The sequence below is a fragment of the Harpia harpyja genome, chromosome Z (genome assembly GCF_026419915.1).
Source record: "Harpia harpyja isolate bHarHar1 chromosome Z, bHarHar1 primary haplotype, whole genome shotgun sequence".
Classification (NCBI taxonomy): domain Eukaryota; kingdom Metazoa; phylum Chordata; class Aves; order Accipitriformes; family Accipitridae; genus Harpia; species Harpia harpyja.
The window spans coordinates 65,370,450-65,382,872 of NC_068969.1; the positions used below are offsets into that span (position 1 = coordinate 65,370,450).

The following is a 12,423-nucleotide window of genomic DNA, read 5'->3' on the forward strand; positions in this document are numbered from 1 at the left end:
TTTTGTTTGTTTGTTTTGCTTTTCATTTTATACAACCGACTTTCAGAAAGAATTCTTGCAACTTCGTAGCTTACCCTTAACGGCACAGATGGCTTTCCTCTCCACTCTAGATTTGCTCTGCTTTCCCTTAAGGCATAGTAGTCACCTTTGACACCACCAACAGTAAGTGAAGCAGCAGAAGTTACGGTAAGAAGTCAGGCTTTTAGAGGGAGGTGTTTACCTGTTGCTTCTGCAGTTTATGCTGACGTTAGATGTGCACTTAAAGCTTTTGCTCGACTCCACATTTACCCGCTCCTCTGCGGACAAGAGTTGGGGTGGAAAGGGGTGGGTTTCCATGGAGGGCCGCGTCGCGGGGCACAAGGAGCTTAGAATCAAATTACACAACACCAGGCAGGAACGGTCAGTCTCTGCTGCTCCCGAATTTGAGGCGAAGGCTGCGCAGAACGCGTAGCTGGCGACGGGGACGAAAGGAGCCCTTCCTGCTCTCGGGACGCACGCGGCGCCGGCGCCTGCCCCTGCCCCTGCCCGCCCGGCGGAGGCGAGCGGGGTGCGAAGCGCGCTCTCCCGGGGCCGGGGCCGGGGCCGGGGCCGGGGCCGGGGCCGGGGCCGGGGCCGGGGCCGGGGCCGGGGCCGCGCCCGCGCAAGGTGCCCGCGGGGCGCGGCCGGGACTCCGCTGCCTGCGGAGCCGCCCGGGCGCCGGCCCGCGGCGCAGCCGGGGTTGGGAGGGGAGGGGAGGGGGGCTGCGCCGGGTGCCCGCCCGGGCGGGGCTGGGGCGGGGCCGGACGGGACGGGGCCCGGCGCGTCCCGCCCCGTGGGGGCGAGCGGCGGGCGGGGGCAGCGCGGTCGCCGCCGCCGCCGGGGCGCAGCTGCCCGCCCGCCGCCGGGCGCTGTGTGCGCGCACGGGCCGCGCTCCTGCCTGCCTGCCTGCCTGCGCCCGCCCCCCGCCCCCCGCTCCACACACACGCCCGCCCCGTGCGCTGCACATCCAGCGCTGCCGGTGCTCCCCGCCCGCCCCGGCGGGACGCGCGCTTCGCGTTCGCCTGCAGTTTCTCCGCGGGCGCCCAGGTGGCTGTGCTCCGCGGCGCTCCCCGCCCGGCCCGGCTGGGCACGGCCCTCCCTGTCCTGCCCGCCGGCGTCCCGCGGGCGCGGAGCCGGTGGGGATGGGCGGGAGGATGCGCCTGAGCCGCGTCTGCTGCTTTTTCTACCAGCTGTGCGTGCTGTCAAGCGGGCTCGCCGCAGGTAAGTGCGCGCCTTCTGCGGGACGGGGCCGAGCCTTGGGGCGGCCTCCGTGCCCCGCCGGTAGCCGGTACCTGCCCATTGTTAAGCGCCTCAGCAGCTGTGCCCGTCCCCTGTCACCGGCGGATGACCAGTTAATGCGTGCCTCCGCTGTGAGGGCACGCTGCAACGCGCTCGTCTGTACGGGATGCTAGTTTTCACCCGCAGCCCTGTCCTCCCAGCAGTGCTATTCCTAGCGTGTGTAGGGTGAATGTGTAAATAAAACTGCCTCCTGCCTCGGGCTGGTGGAGGCTGTGTGTAGTCGTGTGTTTATAAACATAATGCTGGTACGCCCGGAATTTTGGTTAAATTGTGATACGACGTGTGTGGTACGCCAGGCATCGCTGATTAGGGAATGTAATTCTGTTTGACTGTGATGATACAGCATCTGCCACTTTTACGTCCACTCACAAATGTGTGGCCACGGTGTGTGTGGGCATTTGGCTGCGCTTTTGAAATCACAGTAGGTCCTGCAAAACATGCTGAGAACAAGGTTGAAATTTTCAAATTTTTCTGTTTGGGTTTTCACTGCTAAACTAACAATTTTTTTTTAGCTGTATGAAAAAGTTGCTACTTTGTCTAAATGGTGAAAGGTTTGTGGAGCCCACCTTGTGTGGAGGTGGTGCTCAGGAAGAAGAACATCCCTAGCTACTGGTACAAATACAACTTTTGCCCAGCTTGAGCTCCAGCTCTCTCTCGGTGTGTCCCAGACCCCTGAACAGGCACAGGGATGTCTAGCAGCTGGCCCGTCTGCTGTCTAAGTACGGGATAAAAGGGCCAAATGGAGCCCACTGTATTTTGGGTGGCATGCTTGGTGGGCTGGGAGCCAGAAGGAGCATGTCGTGGGGGGCATAGGGTGGGTTTCTGGCAGGCACTGTGGGCTGCTGGGTGCTCCACTCATTTAAAGCATCTGCTGGCCTTCCCGCAGGTCTCCATACTTCAGAAGAAACTGAGGAGTGGGAGATCGTCTTCCCTGCGTTGTGGAGCAGGGGCCAGCAGGAGCCAGCGGGTGGCAGCGGTGGGGGGGGGGGCTGCAGCGCCGACCCCAGCTGTGGGAACCGGAGCAGCACCCTCAGCACCCCAGTCACACCGAGCCCAGTGGCCGGCAGTTCCCGGGAGGTGCGCTCAGTCTCCTCCTCGGTGGAGGGGCAGGCGCAGGCTGCGGGGGAGACGGCAGAGGAAGAGGACACCGAGGATGAGTATGAGTCTCAGGAGTTTTACCACTGGTCCCCCCTGCCCCAAGGTTCTGGTGCTGCCTCTCAGCTGCCACCACCACCATCCCCACCGCCCCCAACTCCAGCAGAGGACGGAGATGAGGTGCTGCTGAGGATCCCAGCTTTTGCTCGGGAGCTCTACCTGCTGCTCAAGAGGGACAGCCGCTTCCTGGCTCCTGGCTTTGCTGTGGAGGAGCGGCTTGGGGGTGAGGGCAAAAGCCCACCTGGTGCCGCACAGTTGCAACCTGAGAGAGCTTGTTACTACAGTGGTGCTGTCCTCCGCTACCCGGGCTCCTTCGCCTCCTTCAGTACCTGTGGTGGATTGGTAAGATGACCTTGCATGCAGGGGTAGCACCAAGGTCTCTATCCAAGTGCCAGCTTCATCTGCCTCTTTTTACTCCCATTGCTTTCCTGAGGTCTTCTTTCTTTCATACCCTCTTGGGTCCTACCTCTGTACTTATCCTTATTTTTAACCATTTTGCCATTCATACTTTTATTATCCCACTCATAATTTTTCTCTAATCCTACTTCTGCCTTTGTCCTGTAAAGTTTTGATGTTATTTGTCCCATTTCCAGATACACTTTTGTCTCTTAGTTCCATACCTTTCTTTTTTCAATCTCCTTTTTATTTTCATGCTATTCTCCCTTCAACTTTTCTCATCTCCATCCCTAATTTTATCTTGGTCTTCAGTGTGTGTCTGTAATTAGTTACCTCCATGCTCACTCTCCTTCCTTTTCCCTGTATTACCATCTCTCCTTCAGTTCATCTGTAACACATTTGTTCTTCATTTCCATCCTATATTCTAAAGTTACCTTTCTTACCTGTGTTATCTTCCTTATCTTCTACATCTAAGTTTTCCGACTGTTCTGTCTTTCCTACTTCTACAAATATTTTATGCATGCTTTCTCATCTTCATTATTCCTTTTCTTTCATTCCTGTCATCCCTTTGGCCTTTTTTCTCTACCTCACAACTTCCCACATGTGGTACCTGTAGTTACTTGGGTTTTGGACTCATACCCTTCTTACCTTTCAGTTTCTCTATAGAAGTATGCAATGAGTACGTTCTCAGCAGAAATGTTGATACAGTCAGACCTTTTGAATGGTTATTATTTCTGTGGCATACCTCCCTTATTTAAAACAAATTTTACCTGCTATAATTTCTGTTGGATCAGTCATGATTTTTACCAGATAAAGACCAGAACTGGGCACACTGACAACAGCAGTGGTGATCCAGTGAGCTGCAATCCCAAGATACTTGGGGGTGGATGGAAAGAGTAGAAGGCAACTGGAATGATGTAAAATGGTGGCAGGATTTAAAACAAAACCAATTATTACTACTATTATTCTCATTTTGGGCCTTTATATAGCATCATAAGTAGACACGCCTGCAGCACTTTACAGAATATAGTATACAAACAGTAATGGTGCTAGGGAGAGTTAACATCATCATGACCCTGGGTTTTTTGGGTGGCTAGGTGGGTGTAAATCACTACAATCACATGATAGATGTTTTCTTGTATTTCTTTCCAAATTTGAACATCTAACTTGTTCCATTGTTGATTCATGAAGATACGCCTGCCTGGTTTTTATTTGCATGGTGAAACCAGGTAAAATGTGGAAATTTTGACTGCTTATTCATGTGCCTGTTTGGACTTAGTCAAAAGTCAAAACCCAAACTGAAAGCGGTAGAGAGGAACATATGTGGATTGACACCAAATAAAATATTTGCCTGCACTCCTGCAAAGTGAAACCGCCAAGTTTCACACAACTCTAAGTGGTTGGCATCTAATTATTGACATTTTGTCAGATTTTCCAAAGCATGGTAGCAGAATTAATTGTGGAGAAAAACATTGAAAGTCATCTGAAGGTGGTTCGAAAGCAATCAGGTAAAGGATTTTTATGTTCTGGAAAACCATTTGACTTCTGTACTCCTTGTTCTTGTTAGAATTTTACTTCCTCCTACATTGCGTATGGGTAAATTTAGGTTAGAGATAATCTCTGCAAAGAAATTGGTAGAGATAATTATCACAAATATCTTCTCAAAAGTGATGTACATCATTGCATACCTGTAATTCCTTTTATTTGATTTATAAATTGAAATTCACTGTTTAAATAGACCCCAGTTCCCTAGGAGCGCCATTAGTAATTTTTGATTCAGTCAGACTTTTCCTAGGAGTACCAGCTTACTCCCAGCCTACCAGCCATCTGAGCATGCATGTGCCCAGATCATGTTCCCCATTCAGAAAGCTGCAGCTGAAATATAAACTGTTCTCTGTATCCCAAATAAAACTGGAAACTGTCATTGATGTTGAGTGGTGGTGTCCTGATCCTCAACTGCATAGTCTTGTTTTCAGTGAAATAGTTTATCAGCTGTTCTTCCTGCGAGTGTTGCTGCGTAAGACACATAGTTAAAAAAAGTTGCACAGTGCTGTTATGTCAAAGTTGTCATAACAAATCTTTAGTTATTTGTCATTCTTTATTCAGTCATTGCTTGGGCTCTATTACATATGTAAGTTGCTCTGTTTCCAAGAGTCTTGAAAAAACATCATACATACATTGCATATTCCACCCCGTTTCCTCTAGGCCTTGCCCTGCAAAAAGAGCCAAGCAATATTTCAAACTACATTTTCTCTTTCAAGATGTAAAAATCCATTGAAACTTGAACCTACAAATATTTTATCGTAGTTACCTCAATTACAATTTATTTTTTCATTTTAAATATAAAGAAATTTCAGAGAAAATACGGTGTGAATGTCTTGGATATACTCTCATTTCAAAGCCTTGCAGACTTTGGGTTAGGATTGCTAGGCTGCATACACTTTGGAAAGCCAAACAAGTGGGCTGTGAGTCCCTTAATATGCAGCTTAGATTCCACTCAGCAATTTTTCTTTTCAGTGTGAAATACAGCATCTCTGTCTAACAGCAAAACTTCCACCATTCTGTTCTTTAGATAGTAGCCTTTTAGTGAATCTCTCTATTCACTGAGGAAAGTAACTGTAGAAGTGTAAAGGCCAATAGGAAAAGTTTGGCTATCGTGTGCGGGGGAGGGTCATACATGGCAGTAGAGATGTGTGGATGATGCCGTAGGGCTAGTTTTGTGAAAAGATACCAGATCATCAATAAAATGAAAAAAAGGCCCTGCATGAAATTGTTGTGCCATCCAAGTCAGGATGTTGGTGTTGGTTCCAGTTTCTGAAGGCATGGAGAGGCTTGACATGCCAGTGACATTCAGGAAATTGAAAAAATGTCTATGTGGAAGTCTTAGCGGCTCCTTCTATAGGCAGAAAGAAGAATATTGCTGCAGCTGTTAAGCACCTTATCCCCTTGAAGTGGGATTTAAATGCTTTTTGAGTAGTTCACTGGTTGCAGTTGGGTAAAGCGTGTAATGTACAGCACGTTAAATCTTTCCTGTATTTCTTATTTCACAGTTCTTGGGAGCTTCAGCAGTGTTTTTTCTTGAGCTGTTTGTCAAAAGCCAGTATGGAGGGGTGATAATAATGAGGTTCAAAACATACTATGTTAATCATGTGAATATAGAAGTGAAAAATGAGAGCTGTACTCCCAGATAATTACTAACCAAATTCTGACTGCCAGCATTGGCTTCATTTGGCAACCTATCTTGACAGATGAAGGAAACATAACTTGGTGGATATTTTCTAATCAAACTAAAGACGAGATATGCATGGACTGTCTAGAAACTCCATCACTGTGACCTTGGTGTAATCTCGGTGCTCACATGATCAGTGGTGACAGCCCTATCCAACTCCTTGGTAAAACACTTGCGGATTCTTACATCCTTTTGTAGCTCAATGGGATTTGCTCTGAGTGCGTTTTGGGATTCTGCAGTGGTGCTGTAGGAAGATTAATAAGGAGAGGTTTCCAAGAATTCTCCATCTGTATGCTGACTGCCTACTTGTTCATTGTTACCCAAATACCAGGATGTAAGCAGTGCTGCTGATGCCAGTGAGACTGCTCTTCTCAAAGTGATGAATTGCAGAGCTGGACCATTAATTATTGAAATGGTTGTTTCTACTGCTTGCTTGTGCTTTGCCATAATATTTGAAATAGGAAAAAAAAGCATGTCAAATGTTGTTGAACAGTTTTATTTGTAACTGGTAATATATATAACTTACAACTGGTAGTTCTTTTAGAACATGCTGTGGGAGAAACTTACTGTGGACTTAGAATTAAGAAATCTGGCTACTCATTCTTTACCGACAATCTGCTCTGCTGCTAGCATGGAAGTTGAAGTAGTCTCACTGCATTTCCCCAAAGAGAGCTGTAAACACGGCAAATGTGTGCTTTATGCCCCACTCCCTTAATTTCAGAAAGACAAGCATTTAATGTTATTTTTCCTCAGCACTGAATTGCTTAGGTAGTGCTCTGTGGCTATGTGGTGACAGGCAGGGGTTTTCCCAATGTTTCTTCTTTTTAACTGAAGCAGTCTACCGTAAATAGAGAACAGCTAGGTAGAGGAAGGATTTGAATGGCTTCTCATACCTAAAGCAATGGGATATGTTTAGACTGTTAGGAAGTGCAAACAGGAGCAAATGTATACACAGAGGATGGACAAGAGAATGCAGCTCCATACAGCTATGCTGTTCATTTTAGCACTTAGCAGGTTGTCTAACAGAACATGTGTGGAGATCTGCCTAAACAGGCAGCATTGCCAGCTGCGTTAATTTACTGGAGAGAAGCTTTGAAATTAATCTGTGTGGTTCTATATTTTCACTGGATCTCAAGAATGTGAAATGGTCAATAGCATATTTATAGTTCTTTAAATCCCTGAAGAGCCAGTGTCAAATACTATTTCCAGTGAAAATTAATGTGCATTTTCCCAGTGACTTGAGTGGGAACAAGTCTTAACACATCTCCAATCCAATTCAGGGAAGAACTCTCTCTAGAGAAGTGCATGGTGCGTTTATTAGGCCTTGTTGCCATTAACAAGCAGATATTTAAAAATCTGATCAATGGTTTATAGACAAGTAGTCACAGATTTACTCCAGCTGTTATACATACATTTGAAGAGCACTATCCAAAGCAATGCTGCCAGCATCAGCAAAAGAATGGGTGTCAGTAGTTCTGTGCCATGCAGAGATGTGCCAAATATCGTTGGACAACAACAATTTAACAAATACTTCTGACGGTGATGTCCTACTTTTACAATAAAACTGAAATAAATTAGGATATGAAAAAAACTCTGAGCCTTCTTTGGCTAATGGAATGCTCATATGGTACTTCAGTAAGATTTGGAAAAAAATGAAAGCATCTTTACAGGAAACGTATAGTTTTTTTATTTCTGACACAAACCGTGTTTTGAAGATCAGTGCTATTCACTAATAGTAAGGGAATGACACATGATGGATTCAAAATATTTTAGATTTTTTAGGATATTCTAAATTCACATGACCCTTAAATTCAGGACACGTAATAGAGCTTCTAGAAAACTGGATTTTTTTATTTTGTATCTATCCATCAAGGATGGTCTGACTTTACAAGTTGGCTTAGAACAAGCAGAAAGAAATTCTAATAGAACAATAGTAATAAAATTAAAAAATATTTTCTGTATTCCTAAAATTCTGCACACAGTCACTATTGAGGATAGGATTCAGCCTGAGAAAAGGCTGAATCCTTGTTTTGACATCTTTCCTCCTAGAGAAGGATTTTAACCACAGTGTTTCAACATTTTTGTATGGGAAAACTTCCAATAACTTCCAATGAATATAGATAGTTCTTAGTTCTCAGCTGCACTGAACTTCTGCCTTTTGGTTGTACAGCTTGTTTCAGTGGCAGTACAATACTTTACCTGCTGCAACTCCTTTCCTGGTGTAGGGTCAGACTGATTGGGACTGCATAGATTGTTTGCATTGGGTGTGAGTAGTGAGCCTGACATTTGCTGTGCAGTGCACATGCAGGGTAAATCCTTGCTTTTGTGTGCATCCCTGCTTTTGTGGGGCCCTTGGAGCAGGTGGTCAGGAGCAGCTCATGGGCTTTGTAAATTGCCCTGGGAAGCTGTGCTATTGCAGGTTGTGAGCTCCTGGTGTAAGGCTCTGGGACTTATTAATAGACTTCTTGCTTTGATCAGGCTGGAGAGCGATACCCCATTACACATCCTGGACTATATAGTACCAACATATAAGTCTGAAATGGGTGAAATACCAAGCCTCTTGCAACCAAAAATAGTACCTCTGCCTCCCCATTTCAGTGATCTTGCAGTTACACATCAGTATTGAGTAACTTCCACACCAGATGCTTTTCCAAAAGAAATTGGAGACAATTACAGCTTCTTTTGTGTGGAGGATAAGCATTAGAAAACAGATCACCAACAATTTTTCATAAAAGGGGAAAGAAAAAAGATTGTTAGCAATATTCATGGTCCATTTGATACATACAGGCTAAAGTTTGACATTGCAGAAGGAGGATTATAAAATTAAATAGGATTATCCTTAAAGGCTGCCAGGATGAAGTGAAGTCACACCCCCTCCTTCTATACACTCAACTTCCTGGGAGCCTTAAATTAAAGCGAGGACAAATACAAGCAGTAATATATGTGTTTAGATCCCCTCTTCTTAAAAACTAGGGCTAACTCGAGACAGAAAGATGTGGGAAATCACAGGTGGTTTTCTTGGAGGCTTTTTCAGTTACCTATTTAGAATGCTAAACTCTTTATTTCTTACTGCACAGTCTGCCTATGGTTGTATTTTGAGTTTGTTAAGGAAATGAAATTTTGCCAAGAGGGACAGAAATAAATATGTGACTGAGTGTACTCTGAGTATCCTTACTGAGAGGTCACAGTTTCACCAACTTTTGCTTTGTTGACTTGTAACTTATGCCTTATTTATGTTTTAAACATCTTTAAGTGGGCAACATAAAATTTGTTATCAGTAGAAATAGGTGGGCGAGGTAGGGCATGAGTGGAAATGTCAGCCCTAAACAGAAAGGAGCTTTGCTCTATTAGGAAAGTGGGTTTCTTTGCAGAAAAAACCAGAAGCAACCCTAGGAAAATAAAGTGTTGGACTAAAATTTGGGCTTCCCACCTCTGCATAAGGTAGAAGAACCAGTGAAATGTGGTGGTGCTTCTGAAAGAATACCCATACTTTCAATGTATGTGTTGAATCTGTGCTGGGTTGTTCCTCCGGGATTTACATGGCAGTGGAACGTGGGAGGAAGGAGGGCAGCCAGGCTCCTAGGAATTCTGGTCTCCAACAAGACAAAACAAATTGTTGACATGAGATTACTGTGGCATGCTTAGGCACAGACTCATCTTCCTCCAGCATAGGTTTTTCTGCTATTTTTGTTAATCTGTCTTTTAGATTAAAATCTCTTCATTATAATCTCACCTTGAACATCTAATGAAGCACAACTGAAAACACAGTAGAAAAGCCATTGAAAATTAAAATCAAGAAAGTGGCTATGGCCAGCTGGAATAACCAGCATATATGTACAAGCAAAGCACTATTAACATATACTGCTTTATTCTACCTGAACAGCAATTATTTACAAACAGAACTATTAAATATGCTTCATTTTTATTTTAAGCATAATTATTAAAGAAAAGGAGTACTGGAGATGGTATCCCTTTAAATGGTTGATTAGTGTCATTAAGAAACATAAACTGATGAAGATCTATGTAAAGATAAAGGACTAAAAACTGTTTCTATTTTCCTTCTTGAGCTTTGATGCTGCAGTCTTTTGCTATTCATCTTTGCCTTTCTGGATGAAACATCATTTGGTTGGATTTTTGGTGTTTTGAGAACTCTTGCTATTTCATAAGAAGGGTAAGTCTTTTAAACATAGTAACAGTACTGTTAATGTAAAGCTGAAAGGTTTAGAAAATCAGTTTTGGTTTAGGCTGATCTTATATTTGCACTATAACAATCTCTGTTTCCGTTAATGTTAAACACTGTGGTGTGGTATCCAAGATTTTGGGCCAAGATGCCTCAGACCATGTGGTAGTGATTCCTTTCTCCTTCGAACAGCTATCCTATAATCATGTAATCACTCCATCCTGAGACAGGTTTGATTTGTGATTCCAATCCTGCTTATAATAGCCTGCTGCTCTCCTGAAGTGCTTAGTTTCAGTACAAACACTTCCTTTGCAATATATTTCCAAGCCGTAATTAGAAATGAAAACTATGCTATCTGCAGAGTAACTTTAAAAAAATTGACACTGCTGTGAATCTCTTGATATCTCTACCCATTGTAATTAATAAGTATAAAATTACCAAAGTTATTTTGCAAGATGCAGGAGTGAGATGGTAAATCAGAAAAACTGGGTAAGTCCATTAACGAGTAAAGTTTTTGTATTAATTAAATTAGTAAAGTTTTGACCCCCTAATTTGAAGGTAACTGCTTTAAAAAGGCAGAGCACTGAGCCTCTCCCAGCTACAGCTGTTAAGATTAGTGAAATTAGCATTTTCTCTAAGTCTCATCTCCCTGACTTTTATTCATATCTCATGATATGTGCTGGTTGTTTCTTCTATAGCAAATGAACCAGGATTTTTAAAAGAAACAAATGTTGTCTGTGTTGCAACTCTTGTAATTTTACTTTAAAAGCACTTTTTTTTTTTTTGTCTTTCTTTTTTAAAAGATTTCTTGCACCTGCAAGAATAGAGATTCTTTTTGGTAGTTAATGGCAGATTGTGACAGGGAAAAAAAATAGGAACATCCATGATTTCCAAGACATAATACCATAAAAATAGGAGAGCTGTGAAATAGGGAGAAAACAATAGAAAGTGTCAGGTGTGAGAGTCATTGTGGGGTTGATGGTAGGTGAGGATATTCAAGGAGGAGTCTGTGAAAATTGATGGTCATGTAGAGGTAGCATGCAGATGATGCACATTTCTCTGCTATGGGATAAAGAGAGCTACCACAGTAGAAAGGGATGAGTTGAAGCCATTTGGATTTGGGGGAGAATGAGATGTTTGCAGAAGTTCTTCTGTAGGGCGTGTGCCTCTCCTTGGTTTACTCAGGTCTCTCACTGATGACTTTAGGGACATAGCATGAGGGTTGGTTGGTTGCTCCTTGTTTAGCAGAAGCAGCAATGTAATGGAAATAGTGTGAAATATGCTGAGCACATGCATTCTTGTGTTAGTTTGTATATCAAGATGATAGTTGGTCAAAATTTTATAAACCAATAGCCCAAAATATCTATATTAAATTTAAAATCAGATGTACATCTGTTGTGCATTAGCAGTTAAGTTAACTTTTTGTTGTTAACCTGTCATTGCCTGGACAATCTGGTCATCTTGGTTATTTCTATTGCTTCTAATAATGGTACAAATAAGCAAAGAAGTATTATTTGGAAGGGAAAGAATGAAGAACATTTCTAGTGTTAGTTGTAGAACAATGTATTTAGAATGATAAATTGGTATCGTAACATTAGTTGCTAATAATACATGCATCTGCACGTAAGTGAGGAGAAGTAAAATTTTTTGGAAGCCTGTGCTGTGAATGTTTTTCTTGGGTCTACCAGTACTTCGGTCAGAATTATTTTCTGAATGAGTTTTGCATCCAAAAATGTAGAAATGTGCCCAAAACTGACTTGTGAAGTGATTTAGTTTCTGTGTGATTATCCTCCAACAATTGCATACGCTTGTTTTATGATCTCAGCCGTGCTACCTTAAGTTCTCATTAGATGTCAGAAGTTTAACTGGGTCAAGTCAGGTTAAGGTTATTTAGATAGCAGTATGTGAAGGAAAATACAGGTATTTCTGAACATGATGTTAATTCAGCTGGGGACAACTTTTTATGATTCAGTACAGAGTAAATGTCCTGTTATGTCCTTCTGGGCTGAAGTGGATGCTGGCTGGGAGAAGTGCCCAAGTAATGGCTAGAGCCATTATAGTGATGCCATCTTTTATGTAAAATGTTAAACTGTGCTTCAGATGTGCTTAAACTTCTCAGTGCTCTTTTTGCCAGTGAGAACACTGA

At 43.6% G+C, this 12,423-nt stretch overlaps 1 protein-coding gene across 1 annotated transcript in view; it reads left to right on the forward strand.

The window, feature by feature from the left end:
• Nucleotides 1-955: 955 nt before the first annotated feature.
• The window catches only part of ADAMTS19 (ADAM metallopeptidase with thrombospondin type 1 motif 19), a 152,749-nt gene continuing 141,281 nt past the window's right edge, over nt 956-12,423 (forward strand). The window contains exons 1-2 of the mRNA XM_052778193.1: nt 956-1,239; nt 2,204-2,814. Of these exons, the coding sequence (XP_052634153.1) occupies nt 1,161-1,239; nt 2,204-2,814 (690 nt within the window). The 5' untranslated portion in view covers nt 956-1,160. The remainder of the gene's footprint in view (nt 1,240-2,203; nt 2,815-12,423) is intronic.